Source organism: Anguilla anguilla, chromosome 13 (genome assembly GCF_013347855.1).
Source record: "Anguilla anguilla isolate fAngAng1 chromosome 13, fAngAng1.pri, whole genome shotgun sequence".
Taxonomy (NCBI): Eukaryota; Metazoa; Chordata; class Actinopteri; order Anguilliformes; family Anguillidae; genus Anguilla; species Anguilla anguilla.
In genome coordinates, this window is record NC_049213.1 from 2,472,501 (window position 1) to 2,492,662 (window position 20,162).

General features: G+C 45.4%; 1 protein-coding gene across 1 annotated transcript in view; it reads right to left on the minus strand.

Moving 5' to 3' along the window:
• The window catches only part of LOC118211947 (zinc finger protein 385A-like), a 128,388-nt gene extending 108,564 nt beyond the window's left edge, over positions 1-19,824 (minus strand). Inside the window, exon 1 of the mRNA XM_035389535.1 lies at positions 19,578-19,824. Within this exon, the coding sequence (XP_035245426.1) occupies positions 19,578-19,590 (13 nt within the window). The 5' untranslated portion in view covers positions 19,591-19,824. The remainder of the gene's footprint in view (positions 1-19,577) is intronic.
• Positions 19,825-20,162: the final 338 nt, after the last annotated feature.

Here is a 20,162-nt window from a genome sequence, read left to right on the forward strand (position 1 = left end):
CGCACACACACACGTATACACACACACGCACGCACACAGGTATACACATATACATGCACGCACACACACATATACACACACACACACCTATATACACATGCACACACACACACATACAAATACACACACACGTATACAGGCACGCACACACACACACACACATGTACACATGCACGCACACACACATATACACACGTATACACACACACATGCACAACACACGTATACACACACGCACACACACATACACACACACCTATACACACATGCACACACACACACATACAAATACACACACACACGTATACATGCACACACACACACATATACACACATGCACGCACACACGTATACACACACACATGCACAACACAAAAACACACACGTATACACACATATACATGCACGCACACACACATATACACACACACACACCTATTCACACATGCACACACATACAAATACACACACACGTATACAGGCACGCACACACACACACACACGTACACATGCACGCACACACACATATACACACGTATACACACACACACGCACACACGTATACACACACACATGTACAACACACAAACACACACGTATACACACACGCAAACACACACACGCACACACACACGTATACAGGCACGCACACACACACACACACACATACACGTATACACACCTATACACACACACACACACACACACAGACACACACATACACTTATACACGTATACACGCACTCACACACATACACACACGTATACACGCACGCACACACACATACACACACACACACCTATACACACTTATACACACACACACATACAAATACACGTATACACACCTATACACACACACACACACACACACAGACACACACATACACTTATACACGTATACACGCACTCACACACATACACACACGTATACACACACGCACACACACACACACATACAAATACACACACACACACACATTTACACGCACGCACAGACACATACACATGCACACTCACACACATACATACGCACACACACAAACACACCTATACACACACACACACACGCAAACACAAACATACATACACACACACACACACAAACACACCTATACACACACACATGTACAACACACAAACACACACGTATACACACACGCAAACACACACACGCACACACACACGTATACAGGCACGCACACACACACACACACACATACACGTATACACACCTATACACACACACACACACACACAGACACACACATACACTTATACACGTATACACGCACTCACACACATACACACACGTATACACGCACGCACACACACATACACACACACACACCTATACACACTTATACACACACACACATACAAATATACAGACACACGTATACACACACGCACACACACACACACATACAAATACACACACACACACACACATTTACACGCACGCACAGACACATACACATGCACACTCACACACATACATACGCACACACACAAACACACCTATACACACACACACACACGCAAACACAAACATACATACACACACACACACACAAACACACCTATACACACACACACGCGCAGACGCAAACACAAACATACATATACACACACACACAAACACACATCTGCTATCTCCATCTATCCGCCATGTTTTCTTCACACTTAAAAGGCATCAGTGAGACACACCAGCAGCCCTTTAACGGCACGTGGCGCGGACCGCTTTTCTGACCCAGCAGGGCTTCACCAGTACACTGGGGGACAGTGTGTCCCCCTGACCCAGCAGGTCTTCAGCAGTACACCAGGGGACAGTGTGTCCCCCTGACCCAGCAGGTCTTCAGCAGTACACCAGGGGACAGTGTCTCCCCCTGACCCAGCAGGGCTTCAGCTGTACACCAGGGGACAGTGTGTCCCCCTGACCCAGCGGGTCTTCAGCAGTACACCAGGGGACAGTGTCTCTCCCTCTGACCCAGCAGGTCTTCAGCAGTACACCAGGGGACAGTGTGTCCCCCTGACCCAGCAGGTCTTCAGCAGTACACCAGGAGACAGTGTCTCTCCCCCTGACCCAGCAGGTCTTCAGCAGTACACCAGGAGACAGTGTCTCTCCCCCTGACCCAGCAGGGCTTCAGCTGTACACCAGGGGACAGTGTGTCCCCCTGACCCAGCGGGTCTTCCGCAGTACACCAGGGGACAGTGTCCCCCCCTGACCCAGCAGGTCTTCAGCAGTACACTGGGGGACAGTGTCCCCCCCTGACCCAGCAGGTCTTCAGCAGTACACTGGGGGACAGTGTCCCCCCCTGACCCAGCAGGTCTTCAGCAGTACACCAGGGGACAGTGTGTCCCCCTCTCCCCTCCCCTCCCCTCCCCCTTCAGTCTGCTGTTTAGGAATGTGACCCTCCACATATCAGCAGCAGAAGGGCGGAGTAGGGTTTCCTCATTAGTCGAACCCGTATCAATAATTCAGGCGGGGGCCATGTCGTGCTCAATGGGCCTGACTCTAATGGGCTGTCCAGGCTGGGCCCAGCAGGACTTTAATGGATGTCATGATGAGAGGGTGAAACCAGAGCAGAGGGATCCTCTGTCACACCCGGAGAGGGGAGGGGAGGGGGTGTCTGAAAATCGGGCAGGAGGACAGGTGCACAGGGAGATGGAGAGGGGCGGGGGGGGGGGGGGGGCAGGGACACCATAGCGAAAGGGCAAAGCGGGGCAGCAGGGAGGCAGAGTGTGATGATGCATAATAAAGAGTTGAGCCGCAATGGAGGCTCAGGGGAGGCCTGTTTCCTAATCATGAGCCCTTTCAGACCGTGAATGCTGTCATGCGCAGTCACTGGGAGAATGACAGGTACTCGAAAACAGTCACACCCACTCACCGGGCCCTCGGCCGATCTCCCAAACTTTACCGTGTTGATAAAAATGATTTTGTCACAAGACGTGCGGGGTGGGGGGGTGGGGGGTGGGGGGCTAAGTTTTGTGCCACATGCGAGTATTCGATCCCCTGCCCTGCTGTGACACACCTATGCTGCTCTGCTCCCGCCTCTCTACCTGTCACTCTGCCTACCTGTCTGAGGAAAGCAAACAAAACTAAAACAGGACAGGGCGGACACCGTTCAAACAGACCATCCGTTTGAACTGACACATCAATGTCGGCGAGATTGGCAGGCGATCCACTCTTCCTGAGCAGTAATGCTAATCGTGTCTATGTAATGATCCTGAGCAGTAATGCTAATCGTGTCTATGTAATGATCCTGAACAGTAATGCTAATCGTGTCTATGTAATGATCCTGAGCAGTAATGCTAATCGTGTCTATGTAATGATCCTGAGCAGTAATGCTAATCGTGTCTATGTAATGATCCTGAGCAGTAATGCTAATCGTGTCTATGTAATGATCCTGAGCAGTAATGCTAATCGTGTCTATGTAATGATCCTGAGCAGTAATGCTAATCGTGTCTATGTAATGATCATGAGCATTAATGCTAATCATGTCTATGTAATGATCCTGAGCAGTAATGCTAATCGTGTCTATGTAATGATCCTGAGCAGTAATGCTAATCGTGTCTATGTAATGATCCTGAGCAGTAATGCTAATCGTGTCTATGTAATGATCCTGAGCAGTAATGCTAATCGTGTCTATGTAATGATCCTGAGCAGTAATGCTAATCGTGTCTCTGTAATGATCCTGAGCATTAATGCTAATCGTGTCTATGTAATTATCCCGAACATTAATGCTAATCGTGTCTATGTAATGATCCTGAGCATTAATGCTAATCGTGTCTATGTAATGATCCTGAGCATTAATGCTAATCGTGTCTATGTAATGATCCTGAGCATTAATGCTAATCGTGTCTATGTAATGATCCTGAGCATTATTGCTAATCGTGTCTATGTAATGATCATGAGCATTAATGCTAATCGTGCTAATCTGCTGTTGTTTGTTTACTCTGGCAGTCTTTTAACAGAGAAAGATTGTGTTGGCTTTATGCAAACTGTGGCTCTTTTTAGTGTGAGGTAGTCTGTGAGATGGCAAATTAGTTATTATTAATTATTAATACTTTACTGGTCACTTTTTCTCCAGATCTTTCATAAAGTAAGTCACAGTAAATTCTCATTATTTCAGTAAGGACTTATCCAAGAACAGTTCACAGTATTCTGTGGTCTTAACATTAGCTTTGTGATTTGAATCCAAGGCACTCGGTCAACAGCCATGAAAACCACACCCCTGGGACATTGTGGAGCTAAAGAACTAGCAATCCCATACTGCATTGCTTTTATGTGTTCATAAACAACAGCCTTTTAAAAACAGAATACCAAAAACGGGAGTTTTTGTCCAGTAGCGATGCCCTTTAAATGGAGTGGACAGTGCTATCATATGGGATAAATCGATCATAGTTCTCTCACAAATTGTGATGCCCAAATTAGAGAGCAGGTAAGGAGTGTTCAAGGAGTGTATTGCCTTTTTCATTTTTTGATGCCACTTCTTATACCGGCGCCCAGGTCTGACGGAACTTTCCAGCTGAAATAAAACATGCAGGTCATGAAACAAAATTGGAAAAAATTGAACCATGTCATGCATGAGAAAGAACATTTGTGTTCACTCTGAAGAGCCTCCTAGTGCAGAACCTCCTGTCAGACAGAATCAAATGATTTTCTCTCCCGGGCGGCACGGTGGTGCAGTGTTGCCTCACAGCAAGAAGGTCGTGGGTTCGAATCTCGGCTCGGAGCCTTTCTGTGTGGAGTTTGCATGTGCTCCCCGTGTCCACGTGGGTTTCCTCCAGGTACTCCGGTTTCCTCCCACATCCCAAAGACATGCAGGAGACTCGAAATTGGATTGGAGACTCTAAATGGCCAATAGGTATGAATGGTCTGTGTGCCCTTCAATAGATTGGCGGCTTGTCCAGGGTGTATTCCTGCCTCTTGCCCAATGCATGCTGGGATAGGCTCCAGCACCCCCCTGTGACCCTGATAAGCCGGTATAGATAATGGATGGATCTCTATCTCTCTGGAATGAAACAAACTAGTGAATGCACCCCTCTCTATTTTTCTAAGAGCTTTTTCTCTCAATTTTACATACAAACATACACCACAGATATGCACGGAACCACACACACTCCCTAACCCATTCATCCAGTTGCTGTGACAACAGGCTAATTAAATCCTAATTTTAACTCCCCTCTTTTAGGGGCTCTGGACAGGGTGCCCATAATGAAGTCTTCAGCAGCCAATCGGCACGCTGGCAGGACTGGGCCAATCAGCTGCAAAACCGCCACTCTGCAGTTCTGTTCTGTCCGCCATCTTCAAAGCAATCGGTACCAGATCTACACGCCATTCTGGTTTTTTTGGTTCCTCTCCTAGTGATAAACCACAATGACATATGGGTGGCAGTTCTACTTGCAGCGTACTATCAATAGTCCATTAGGAGGCGTTCTGTTCCTTTTAAAGTGCTCATAAACAGCCGCAGAGCGTTTTAATGGCAGAAGGCCTCTCGCTTGTCTTGTGAGAGACTTGTGAAGACGCAGTTACTGCAGAGGCCTCCAGAATATTGTCACTTCCCTTCCAGCCCCCACTGTAAAGCACTGCTGCTGCGGCAACCACGCACATGATCCAAAATGGAGTCTGTTTCCAGGGGAAAGAAGTACACTTGTGATAGACATAAATAATAATAACTTTATTTGTATAGCAAACATTATTGTATATCTTGATTTTTTATAATCTAAGCGTTGCAACCACCTCTTTATTTTTATTGTTCCTTTATAGAACATTAAATTATATTTTAAAGGTACTTCTATCCCAACACCCAGAGGGTTTGTGTTTTCATTGTTATGACTGAACAGGTGCAGGGCTCTCTCAAACATTACCTAACCGCATATTACATGTCACAAAAGCAGAATTCTGTTGCTCAGATAAGCTGGTCTTGGCATCCTGGGGTGCTGTTTTAACAGGGCTATGATTCTCCCTTTAGACATTAAGATGTGTGCAGTAATGTTCTGGCTACCTAAAGAGACAGGTCTAGTGTGTTTGTGTCAAAGATGTGTGTGTGTGTCTGTGTATGTCTGTGTGTGCATGTGTGTGGTGTGTTTGTGTGTGTGTGTGTGTGTCCATGTGGTGTGTGTTATTGTGTGTTTGTATGTGTGTGTATATTTTATATATATACAGTCCCCTCCAAAGGCCAATTCCTTTGTTTTTGTTTTTTGAATACATTTGGGGTTGAGATAAAAAGATGAACATGAGACAAGAGTTCAGAATTTCAGCTTTTATTTCCTGGTATTTACACCTAGATGTGTTAAACTACTTAGAACATAGCACCTTTGGTATCAGACCACCCACTTTTTAGGTGAGCAAAAGTATTGGAACAGAGAGTATTTAAGTAAATGAAAGCAAATAACACTTAATATTTGGTAGCATATCTCTTGCTTGCAATAACTGCATCAAGCCCGCGACCCATTGACATCACCAAACTGTTGCATTCCTCTTTTGTGATGCTTTTCCAGGCTTTTACTGCAGCCTCTTTCAGTTGTTGTTTGTTTCGGGGGGGTTTTCCCTTCAATCTCCTCTTCGGGAGGTGAAATGCATGCTCAATTGGGTTAAGGTCTGGTGATTGACTTAGCCAGTCTAAAACCTTCCACTTTTTCTCCCTAATGAAATCCTTTGTTGTGTTGGCAGTGTGTTTTGGGTCATTGTCTTGCTGCATGATGAAGTTCCTCCCAATTAGTTTGGACACATTTCTCCGTAAGTTGGCAGACAGAATGTTTTTGTAGACTTCTGAATTCATCCTGCTGAGTTACATCATCAATAAAGATTAGTGAGCCCACTCCAGAAGCAGCCATGCAAGCCCAAGCCATGACACTTCCTCCACCGTGCTTCACAGATGAGCTTATATGTTTTGGATCATGAGCAGATCCCTTCTTTCTCCACACTTTGGCCTTTCCATCACTTTGGTAGAGGTTAATCTTGGTCTCGTCAGTCCATAAAACTTTGTTCCAGAACTTTTGTGGCTCATCTCTGTACTTCTTTGCAAATTGTAATCTCGTCTTCCGATTCTTACTACTGATGAGTGGTTTGCATCTTGTGGTATAGCCTCTATATTGCTGCTCTCTAAGTCTTCTTCGAACAGTTGATTGAAATACCTTCACCCCTGTCCTGTGGAGATTGTTTGTGATGTCACTGACTGATGGTTTTTCTTCACAGCTTTCACAATGTTTCTGTCATCAACTGTGTTGTTTTCCTTGGTCGACCTGTTCAATATCTGTTACTCAGTGCGCCAGCGGTTTCTCTTTTTCAGGACATTCCAGGTTGTCGTACAAGCTATCCCCAATGCTTGTGCAATGGCTCTGAAAGATTTCACCTCTTTTCTAAGTTTCAAAATGGCTTGCTTTTCTCCCAAAGACAGCTCTCTGGTCTTCAAGTTAGTTTATCTTTTATAACACAAATGCAGTTTTCACAGGCAAAACCCAAGGCTAAAACCAAGAGTAGACATTCAGAACTGTTTATTGTTTAACCAATCAATCTAACAGGACACAACGAGAAACACCTGTCAGTCACATGTTCCAATACTTTTGCTCACCTAAAAATTGGGTTGTCTGATACAAAAGGTGATATGTTCTAAGTTGTTTAACAAATCTAGATAAAAATACCAGGAAATAAAAGCTGAAATTCGGATCTGTCATCTCATGTACATCTATATATATATATATATACACACAAGCTGTTAAGTCTAAAGACAAAAGGAAACTCGTTACCTCAGTGCAGGAGGTAACAAGTGCGTGCTTTGGGGAGGCAGACTCCAATAACCGCTCTGATTTTACACACAAACTCCAGCATCCGCGAAAATGTCCTTATTAAAACAACGCAGCCCTCTGGCTGAGCAGCTGGTCATTTACTCCTCTCCTGCTGTAAAATAAAAGTCACTCTTCAGCTGCAGTCAGCCAAAAGTGTGTTAATGTGCGATCAATCCTGCTGGAACGCCTGCCAGACTCAAACGGCAGGATTGGAAACTCAAACGACGGTATTGGACTCAAACGGCAATATTACATTACAGCCCTGTTACATTACAGCCCTGCCCCATTACAGCCCAGCTCCTTTACAGTCCTGTTACATTACAGCCCTGCTCCACTATAGCCCTGCTACATTATAGCCCTGTTACCTTACAGCCCTGCCCCATTACAGCCCAGCTCCATTACAGTCCTGTTACATTATAGCCCTGCTACATTACAGCCCCACTCCATTACAGCCCCACTCAATTACAGCCCTGTTACATTACAGCCCCACTCAATTACAGCCCTGTTGCATTACAGCCCCACTCAATTACAGCCGTTACATTACAGCCCCACTCCATTACAGCCCTGTTACATTACAGCCCTGCTCCATAACAGCCCTGTTACATTACAGCCCTGTTACATTACAGCCCCACTCCATTACAGCCCTGTTACATTACAGCCCTGCTACATTACAGCCCCGTTACATTACAGCCCCACTCCATTACAGCCCTGCTACATTACAGCCCCGTTACATTACAGCCCTGTTACATTACAGCCCCACTCCATTACAGCCCTGTTACATTACAGCCCTGCTACATTACAGCCCTGTTACATTACAGCCCCACTCCATTACAGACCCACACCATTACAGCCCTGTTACATTACAGCCCCACTCCATTACAGCCCTGCTACATTACAGCCCCATTACATTACAGCCCTGTTACATTACAGTCCCGCTCCATTACAGCCCCACTCCATTACAGCCCTGTTACATTACAGCCCCACTCCATTACAGCCCTGCTACATTACAGCCCTGTTACATTACAGCCCCACTCCATTACAGCCCTGCTACATTACAGCCCTGTTACATTACAGCCCCACTCCATTACAGCCCTGTTACATTCCTATGGCACTTATGAGCTCCACACGTCTTGACAGCCCGCTATCGCCGAGGAATAAACAGACTTCTTAATCAGCAGACTCTAATTAAAAACCAGTCGATTTTTACCATCCATTGATATTACTGGCACCACTAATTAAGACCTTGTTCTGGCCCAGGAACGCTGCAGTAGGGAGCCACATATGAAGTAGTGGAGAGGAGGGGAAGGAGTTTTTAATCGCTGTCTTTACATTTGTGCCTTTTTAAGATCGATGATAAAGACAGAGATATGAGACTTCACATGCAAACGGAAGGTTAATAATGCTCATATTTTCTGTTTTATTTTTCTTTATCCAGAAGCATGTTTTTATTGTTTACACGGGAAAGTACCTTCTTTGGTTCAACAATTTATAGTATTTAATTTCCTGTGGGAAGCATACTTTATATAGGTCAATCTAGCAATAAAATTAACAAAAGAAGTGTTGTAACAGTTCTTGGTTTATTTATTGATTGGTGGTTTGGATGATTGATTGATTGATTGGAATACACTTTAATCTGTGGTAATTCATTGATCAATATAGTAGGAAATTATAACAGTAACAACCTGGAGTTATAGGCCATTTCCTTTAAGAGTTTATAGCATATTTCCCAGGTTGCAGCTAGTTGGCATTTGAAGTACAAATAGCAGATACACCATGCTGCATCCCGTAGAGTTGGCTCTGGACTTTAAAGCTGAATTATAGCCTATTACTCCTTTGTGTGGTAAACTGCTAAAATAGAGCTGTGTTAGAATGGTCTGAAATAGCACAGAGAGGAGAAAAGGAGTCGCTCCAAACAGGGTTATAACTGAGAGCGGAAACGTGTGCTCTACTGCTCCTGGTCCGCAGCTGTAGCAGAGACACGAGCGCGGGACGCTAATTAGCCTAGCTGAAGTGCGTGTAACGTGTGCTCTACGGCTCCTGGGCTGCAGCTGTAGCAGAGACACGAGCGCGGGATGCTAATTAGCCTAGCTGAAGCGCCTATAAGGTGTGCTCTACGGCTCCTGGTCTACAGCTGTAGCAGAGACACGAGCGCGGGATGCTAATTAGCCTAGCTGAAGCGCCTATAAGGTGTGCTCTACGGCTCCTGGTCTACAGCTGTAGCAGAGACACGAGCGCGGGATGCTAATTAGCCTAGCTGAAGCGCCTATAAGGTGTGCTCTACGGCTCCTGGTCTGCAGCTGTAGCGGAGACGAGGGTGGGACGCTAATTAGCCTAGCTGAAGCGCCTATAACGTGTGTTCTACGGCTCCTGGTCCGCATCTGAAGCAGAGACGAGCGCGGGACGCTAATTAGCCTAGCTGAAGCGCCTGTAACGTGTGCTCTACAGCTCCTGGTCCGCAGCTGAAGCAGAGACGAGCGCGGGACGCTAATTAGCCTAGCTGAAGCGCCTGTAACGTGTGCTCTACAGCTCCTGGTCTGCAGCTGTAGCAGAGACACGAGCGCGGGACGCTAATTAGCCTAGCTGAAGCGCCTGTAACGTGTGCTCTACAGCTCCTGGTCCGCATCTGAAGCAGAGACGAGCGCGGGACGCTAATTAGCCTAGCTGAAGCGCCTGTAACGTGTGCTCTACAGCTCCTGGTCCGCAGCTGAAGCAGAGACGAGTGTGGGACGCTAATTAGCCTAGCTGAAGCGCCTGTAACGTGTGCTCTACAGCTCCTGGTCTGCAGCTGTAGCAGAGACACGAGCGCGGGACGCTAATTAGCCTAGCTGAAGTGTCTGCTTCCTCCCCTAACACAGCACGTTTGGAGTTTCATACGGGGAGCATCACAGGTCACAGCTGCCGGCCCTCAGTGAGGCTGTGCATCATGATTAGGACAGAAATTACTGTTAAATTAACAGCACAGAATTATTATCCTGTGCATAGCTTTAATCCAACCCTTTTAGAGTTACAATTTACACTCTTTCACTCTGCACTGTGCGTAGCTCTCTATATTGTGCGTGTAAAATTAGGTGGAGCAGTTTTAACATTTTGTACAGTTTATTTATAAACTTTTGCATGGAGTATTCCAAGATTAGTTGTCATGAGTTACAAGGGCATCTAGGGTTGTTCACTTAACATTTGTGTTCAGTTTGGGTCAAACTGACACATTTTAAACTTTCAATAAAAGAGGAATAATACTTTTGAGAGATGTATTTCATAACCAGGGACTAAACCAGTTTAAATTTGGTTCCTGTTTTGCATTTCTGTTTGTTGGTTATAATTTGTATTTGCTTTGTCTTTTTGCTGAGATGGTTTCTTTGAATATAAGACAAACATGATAAAGAACAGTGGAAGATAAAGAATAATTGAGAATGTCAGGTCAAAACAATAAAAATCAATCTACTGCCTTGTTTTATTTTAAAGATAGATAGACGTGATTTATGCCCCCACGCTTTCATTATAGTGGATTTATATAAATCACATTTTTATCACTAAAAATATTGACACTTTCATTGTCAAAATGTGGTCTAGTAGTGGTAAATGGCAGTCATTAAGAATGTATTTGTTTATATTGCTTGGATAATAAATACATTTTATTTTTGTTCTGCTTTCAAATCCCAATAATGTCCTGGGTATGTCTGACCCAGGCTAACAGTTTCACCGCCACTAATCAGAAACAGAACACACAGGTAAAATATTAATGCAGCACAATCATCATGATGTATATGTATAACTGGAGTATCAAATTATGAACTTGGGCCATTGTAGCACTTCACCAGCTCTAAGGAGTGGCTATAACCCTTGTTATAAGCATGCATAGGAATTATACCCAGGTCATAACTAGGAAAGTCAATATGACAGTCAATATTATAATATAGACATAACATCTTCATAAGTCATATCTTGTATGATATTTTTTCATGCTTATGAAATGATCATTGTTATAATTCACAATGTACCTGTACTTTTTAAAGTACGGTATTGTAAATGCTACATGAGACTCACTTTTAGTAAAGATTCACCTTTTAATTTTCACCGATCATTTTGAAGCTAGGATTATTTTACCTTTACCTTCAATCTATCTCACGTTGTACTACTTTAACATGAAATCTGAACATTGATCTGGGATCAATTCTGGATGGTTTTTATTTGCTGAATTGATTGACCTTTAATTTGCAGTTGTGCACTTCCGTACCAGAAGAGAGCACCATACAGTACCAGGAGAGCTCATTGAACTGACATTTTTCAGACACCACTCCCCTAAAATGCGTCGTTAAAAAAACATCCCCCAGTTTGACTGCATTAATCATTTTTTATGTTCCTACAAAATGGCTTCCATGCATCCCCAAATGGCTCCTAAACATTAGGACACAAGATGGCTCCCAAATATGTAAATATTTACATTAAAAGATTGAAATGCTGGTGAGGGGTGTGAAGAGCATTCCATAGGCCAGCTGACCGTGACAATCCGGACATGAAGCCAACTGCGCGTCTTCCTCACCGTGACACTTCCTGTACTGTGATGTCATCTCTACCTGTATCCATCCCACTTACCCCCATCTGAACAAAGAGAAAAATTATTAAAAGGAAGGACGGACTGTCCACGGCACTTAGGAAAGAAAAATGTTGAGGCATAGGTTGCTTTGTATGTGACACAGGGGTATTAACAGACAGGAAAACCCTATTGCATTTTAAAATGCACACAAAGAAATATAAATTTGAGATGTTACACATCCCTTTCCCCAGTGTTCGGAGGTAGGATGAGAAGAGCTGGGTACCCCCAGGCAGGGAGGGCCCAGGATGAGACGGAGGGACAGAATGGGGGGGTGGGGGGGGGTTGAGAGGCATCAGCGGTAATCTCGCTCTTTCCCAGGTATCTGTCTCCCGCCCTTTCTTCCTGGTCTCTGACATTCATCTCCCTACATTCTCAGCAAGCGCCGCGTCATCAAGCTCGTCCTTGATTGGCTGAACCCGGAGCCCAGCCTCCCTGTTGACCACACTGTCACAGGCGGAGCGGCACCCGTCCGTCACTCAGCCCCTTTCCCTTTCCTACCGCCGGTGATGACTGCAATACACCCCCCCCCCCACACTCCCCCCCATACCGCCATCTTTGTTCCTGTTTTAGCAGCGTCTGTTGCTCCCTGGCGGACACAGCAGGGTGGCTCGGCGTGTCTCCGTGACAGACAGGCGAGCAGGCAGGGTCCCGCTGACAGCCGTCATGGCGGATCAGATGTTCGGACCGGAAAGCAGTTTAATGTGAGCGTGTGCCGGCAAAAGGAGAAATGTTGTCAGGGCCCAGAGTTTCTCAAACGCGGTTTTTTGTGTTACAACCGATCTTCCGCTCAATTAAGGTTGTTTCACTGTTTCTATTATAATTTTTTTACCAAAACTTAGATTAGCACAAGGAAGGTTTGGCTTGTTTAGTTTAGTCTTTTGTTTAGTCTTTTCTCTCAGCACAGATGGCCAGATGTCCACTGCTTCACCAATCAGATCCCAGCTGAGTCCCAGCATGCCAGTCTATAATGGAATTCATTTGAGATGTGACTTCTTTCTAAAGTAACCCCCAATGTGCCCTCTCTCTTGCGCTTTCATTTCTCATACAGCTCTGTGGCATTCGGTCCACCGGAGAGGCGGATTGGCCTCGGCTGCACCGGCTGGTGGAGAGAGAACGTTAGCTAATCAGCCCAGGAGCTTAAAGGTGCGCTGCTCTCCACAGTTCAGGGCCGAGACCGGGCGCTCACACAGAGAGCGCTGTTATGATTTGTTTATGAATGTTTATGGAGGAGTTGGCAGGCCAGCTCCGGGCAGCGCACAGGAAAGTGGTCGCGCCATTTTATTATTTTTTTCTTTGTAATTTTTGCTTGTTGTTTTAGTATATTGTTTCTGCCCGGACCCCGTGAGGGGGAAAGGTGAAGAGGGTCGTTTATTTGATCTCATGTTTGTGTGGGTGCGCTCTCTCTCTCTCTCTCTCTCTCTCTCTCCATGCGGCAACCAACAGTGTTCCACTGCCGCATCTCCCTCCCAGGATTGTTGATCGGACTGATTCAGAGTCCTGGGGTATGAATATGGAAACTGTTCGTTGTCCAATAATATGTGTACTTCATGGCATGCACAGCCATTTCTGACTTCATGTGGTCTTAAGAGAATACTGCACTGTAACCTGCACTGTAATACACACAAAGGCCAGTTATAGGAGGGATAACACAGTGCATACATACACACACACACACACACACACACACGCATACGCACACACACACTCACATACTCACACACACACATACACACACACACACACGCATACACACACATACACACACACACACACACACGCACACACACATACACACACACACACACGCACACACGCATACACACACACACACACACACACACACACGCATACGCACACACACACACTCACATACTCACACACACACACACACACACACACGCATACGCACACACACACACTCACATACTCACACATACACACACACACAAACACACACACACACACATACACACACACAGACACACACATACAGATACAGAAACATCTTTCACATATAAAGACGCAATGTAGATGGAATCACCTTTTGACATGCTTTAGATGAACCTATTAATTATTCCAAAAATAATTAGATTACAGGATAGGTATAAGGTCTGTGTCCAATCAATATTCATCGTAAAACTTTTGGTTTCAAATAAAAATGACCATTTATAAAGTAGGTTGATAACTGACTATGCAGCACCCAAAAACTTTTCTGAGGTGCTGAACCATGCTGTTGACTTCCCCAACATTACACAAGGAGTCAAAACAGCTCCAAACAGACTTCCTCTGATCCTTTCTTATCCTTTTGTGCTCCATTGGGAAGGCCCAGGCACAGATACGGGCTCCATCGCGGTCTGGGGAGAAGACAACAACTGTGCTTTCTTTGCACCCCATTCCTGCAGGCACTAAGGTGATGAATTTAGAGACTGCATCTGGAAGGAGGGGCAGCGCTTGATTTGGGTCATAAATTGTTTTCCTCTGCACACCACTGACCACAGAACCACGTCTAACTCTCAGCCTGCCTCTCCCAGAACCCTGTGTAACACAGCCTGTCTCTCCCAGGACCCTGTGTACCACAGCCTGTCTCTCCCAGGACCCTGTGTACCACAGCCTGTGTACCACAGTCTGCCTCTCCCAGGACCCTGCGTACCACAGCCTGTCTCTCCCAGGACCCTGTGTACCACAGCCTGTCTCTCCCAGGACCCTGTGTACCACAGCCTGTGTACCACAGTCTGCCTCTCCCAGGACCCTGTGTAACACAGCCTGCCTCTCCCAGGACCCTGTGTACCACAGCCTGCGTACCACAGCCTGCCTCTCCCAGGACCCTGTGTACCATAGCCTGTCTCTCCCAGGACCCTGCGTACCACATCCTGCCTCTCCCAGGACCCTGTGTACCACAGCCTGGCTCTCCCTACACCCTGCGTACCACAGCTTGTCTCTCCCAGGACCCTGTGTACCACAGCCTGTCTCTCCCAGGACCCTGTGTAACACAGCCTGTCTGTCACAGAACCCTGTGTACCACAGCCTGCGTACCACAGCCTGCCTCTCCCAAGACCCTGTGTACCACAGCCTGCCTCTCCCAGGACCCTGTGTACCACAGCCTGTGTACCAGTCAGATACTGCTCCAGTGTTCTGGTGCATCGCCTAAACAGTGAATGTGCAAAACCAGAACAAAATGCATTATTATTTCTCCTGCTCAACATTTTGACTGTTTGGTTTCACATGGCTTTTGCACAGATATCCATCCCTTTGTAAATATTTTGGCAGAGTTAGTGTCGTTGTTCATTATACAAATTGAAAGTGTTTCTGTGTGATGGCAGAATTCTTCCACCGGTAACCGAATGTGGGTATGTGAGGAATATTGATGTAGGCTGTCATTCTCTCGCATGCCTCTCTGCGACAGATTCACACCTGCGTCACCCCCCCCCACGAGACCCCAACCCCGACCCTGTCTGCCATCGCGACCCCCCCCCCTCACACACAATGTCGCTGGGCTGGCCGCCTCCACATGACGCCATTTTGTGTTACGTCACACTCTTGTCAGAAAGCATCAGTTCCAGAGGACCGCATGCACTGAGAATGACGGCCGTAACCATGACAACAAAATATCCATCACCCACAAGCCTCCACACCAGGAAACACCTGTCAGTCAACATACACATACTTCCCGTGGACAGATATGATGCACTGCACCTGACTGATAAAGCATTCTCTATCGGTGCTCTTAGAAAAACTACTGATGTCTACTGCGTAGTTATTATTGTACAGTTCAGTGGGGACACCTTCATTCCCCCCAACTGCCACAGCCTTGATCGTTTTGCAGTTAATGTTATCGTTATTGTTCCAGTAGGAAATGGGAATTAAAAGATTTTGGCTCTGACTCCCTCGGGGAAAACTTCAGCACGACGTCCTTCCCACTGGCCTTGAGTTTAGTGCCCTAATAAATTCCCCGAGCACGTTATTTTTTATCACTGTTCCATAAAATAATCCTTTATTTGGAGGCTGTTTCTGCAGCCGAGCGACCTTTTAACTACTTCCTCTGCGGTACTTCCTGTGCAGTTCGGCCATTTTGCTGAGACTCCGATTTCCCCACTTCCACTCCAAGGAGGACTTGTGAAGCTCGATCTGAACAGACTGAGGCCACGTACCGCGATTATCACTGATTATTGCAGATTGATTTATGGTTTTGTCATTTATTTGCGCTACAGAGTTGCACAGAGTTCTGCTGAAACAATTCTTAGGGCCCCTGTCCCAAAAATCCACTGCTGTGTTTCAGTGCGGTGTCTTTTTCCGGTGCCAAAACTTTGCTTGAGAGAACCACGGTTTCTTTTGGAGGACATGGCGGCAGTTTCTCTCTCAGAATACACTTCTGTCCGCTTCGGGGACAGTGCTAGCCCAAACGGCACTCGCGAGTAGCACAGTGCGAGCATCACAAGTTAAATTAACTGCATTTGGCATAAAGTCATTCAGAGTTTTTTCATTGTGTGCTTTCAACGTGTTTCCTGCATTATGCGATGCTTTTTGCTATTATGCTTTTGTCTTGTGTGTGCAAATGCTGGTTTACCGTTGTGTTTTGCGCCTTTAAGGATTCATGGTAAATTGTGCAAAATGACCAGACTGTCGGTCTCGAGTGCATCGGGTGGGGACTGCTTCACCCTGCCACTCAAAGCCTTTGACATTCTGTCCATGGAACATTCCTTCCCCTACCTGGTGCATTGCCTCAAACAATTGATCACAACTGATCCATACCTGGATAATTAGTCAGGTGATTGTGTCGATCCAATTCCTCAAAGGAATTCAGATGGTAACGCAACTTGTAACCATATTTGTTCCTGTGCCCTAAACTGGTGTCACTACAACTTATATATTTAACGAGTATATATAAACATTTTATAGCTAGAACCATTTACAATTTTAATGGCGAATTACAAATGAATTAAAAGCAAGAGTTCAAGTAAAACATAAAATAAAATAAACTAAAGACAAACAAAATGAAAAAACAGAAGAATAACTGCAGAGTGGTGTGGCAGGTACCAATGGGGACAAAATGTGCTCCAAACGGGATTCAAACCTCAAGGGCATATTTGGGGAAGGTGGTTTCGAAGACTGTGTCAGCACCCCAGAGACGGTCTGTCAGCACCCAGAGACGGCAGCTGACACAGATCCATCGAGGAATGACCAGTCCCATTTCCATTCGCCCGCTCGACAACCGTGAAATGAAGAGCCCTGCTCAAGGTCATTCACATCATAGGCAAATGAATAATGAATAACGGGGAATATGTATGTTCAGACAGTAAATATATTTAATATAATAAAATCAAAAGCAAATAAAAAAATAAGACCCTAGGCTTATGGACGCACATTGCGGAGTATGTGCTCATCAAGGCCTGGCCTGAGACTAAATTAAATAAAGTACTCTTAATTACAGTGTGTTCACACATTTATTATGTTGCCAGGGAAACAGACCTTGCAGGTCACTCACTTTCCCCTGGTGAAAGGTATCCGCTGCATCTCAATACCGAATGTCAATCAGCGAGATCGCCAGGATTCACCGTTCTTTTCTGGTCATGCGACAATCCCTTAACAGATAAGCTGAGTCAGCGGGTTCCCAACTAGTCAACTGACTGAGTAGCTAAACTGAAATGTGCTTTAGCCTGTTCCCCCTCCCACGATAAAGTGAGATGGACTTGGATCCATTTTAGTTCTTAATTAAACTAGATCTCCCTTAGATTGTGTTAGCCATCAGGATAACTTGCTCTCTGGTATTTGGCTGCAGAATTCCTGCATTGGCTCTTGATTTTCTGGAGCAAACCTAACTAAGGCCCCATATCTGCTGGAGGATGCTGCTGGAGGTGCCGCTTTCTGAAATAATCACAAAGCCCAAAGCACTTAGATCCAAGTCAGGGTCCTAACTGGTATTTTTACTGTGACTCAAAACCAGCTTCATCTTAGAAGCCAGCACTACCAATGAAAATAACCACTGAATAATGCCAGCCCATTAATAAGTCATTGAGTCCCAGGAACAGCGTTCAGCCACCGAAGATTATTATACACCCGTGTGGCTCAATAAGAGAAGCTGTAAACGTTACTGGAGTGAGAATCCACTTCAGCGGTAAGATGGAGGAATATGGCAGCCGTACCTTTGATGGTCTATTGCATTAGCGCTGTGGACACAGGGCATGCGCACTGTACAGCTGTTACACTGGACAGAGAGTGTTGATATCTAACCCAATCCCGGATATAAATCTGTGTCTCAGTTCCAACACCATTACAACCTCAGAGGTCAACAACTGCATGGGAAACAAAAAGTATTTAATGAATCACTCATTTATAATTTATTTATTTTTTCCCATGCAATGGCAACCATTGAGGTCATGGGGTCAGTTGCATCTTCCATGAGTGTGAGTGGGATGGAAGGGTTTGGATGGGGATCTGGGACTTCCACATATTTTACTTGTGTTTGCTTAGGCCTAAACCAGACCTGGGTCAATTTGTTTTGGACTCCGATACTTTTCTGTGCTCTGTTGATCTTACCTGGTGTAATTGAGCCTGCCAATATGACCAGGAGGTGTGGTTTGCACTTTTTGAGAGTATTTAATTGGTTCCAATACACCAGACAAGATCAGTAAAGCATAGAAAATATTTGAATCCAAAAAAAATACGCATTTGACCCAGGTCTGGCCTAAATCCAATTGTACTATTAGTGATGTAATTATATAAAATTATTTTGCTGTCCATGATGTTTTTATTGGTTCTGGTTATAATATTTAGTCCGTTATTACTGTTGTTTACTTCGGTGACCTTTCAGCTTTTAGACTGTAATTTGTAAATATAATTTTTTTTAAAGTGCGATATTTTGTGCTGGAACTCTGGTTACAATATATAGTATTAAAAGGTCTTTCTTTTAGAAAAGTGTAGACTGAGAGAAAAAATAAACAAATGCGTCAACCAGTTTACTCAATACATTCTGGTGTTCTCCAGTGTTATACTGTATGTATGAGTGTGTATAACTGGAACAACCTTCTCCTGGTACCACAGCTTTATGTCAATGCCAAGGCTATACTTCTGAAGTGACAGAAAAGCAAGAGCAAGTGTGATTGAGAAAAGCACACTCAACTAGCCACAGCCAAAGTTTTAAATAAACAGGAAGATGAAAACATTTCAAAAGCAAATAAAACAGTGTCCTTACCTGTGCCCCACATGAACCTCTCTCCCCCCGCTTAGAGCCCAGATCTGTATCCCACTGCTCAGAACTGCAGGTAATCCCAGGAAAAGCGTACGCAGGGAAGGGGGAGCCACAGGGTCTCCTCAATAACACAGTGTGAGGTGCAAGATGCAAATCAAACAGACACAGCTTTAATTCCCTCCTGCGAGCCTGTTAGAGGCTCCGCTCTCCAATACACACAAGCACATGTGGGGAGAGAGAGAGAGCGAGAGTGTGAGAGCGAGAGAGCGAGAGAGAGGGAGAGAGAGAGAGAGAGGGAGAGCAAGAGGAGAGAGGGAGGGGGGGTACAGACACGTGTCCAAGAAGAGAGAGCAAGAAAGATCAAACGCACGGCTTCTTGCTGTTTTCTCTCTCTCTCTCTCTCTGTCACACGCTCACTCTCTCTCCCCCTCTGCCGCTCTCACCACCCAAGAGAAAACTGAACAAGTGTGAGAGATTCCTGCAGCTAATTCTGTTTCCTCAAAGCAGGAACTTAATATGTGAGAACAACTGTAGCAGACCGGGAGAGAGGGAGGGAGAGAGGGAACGCAGAGGCTCAGGTTTAACTGA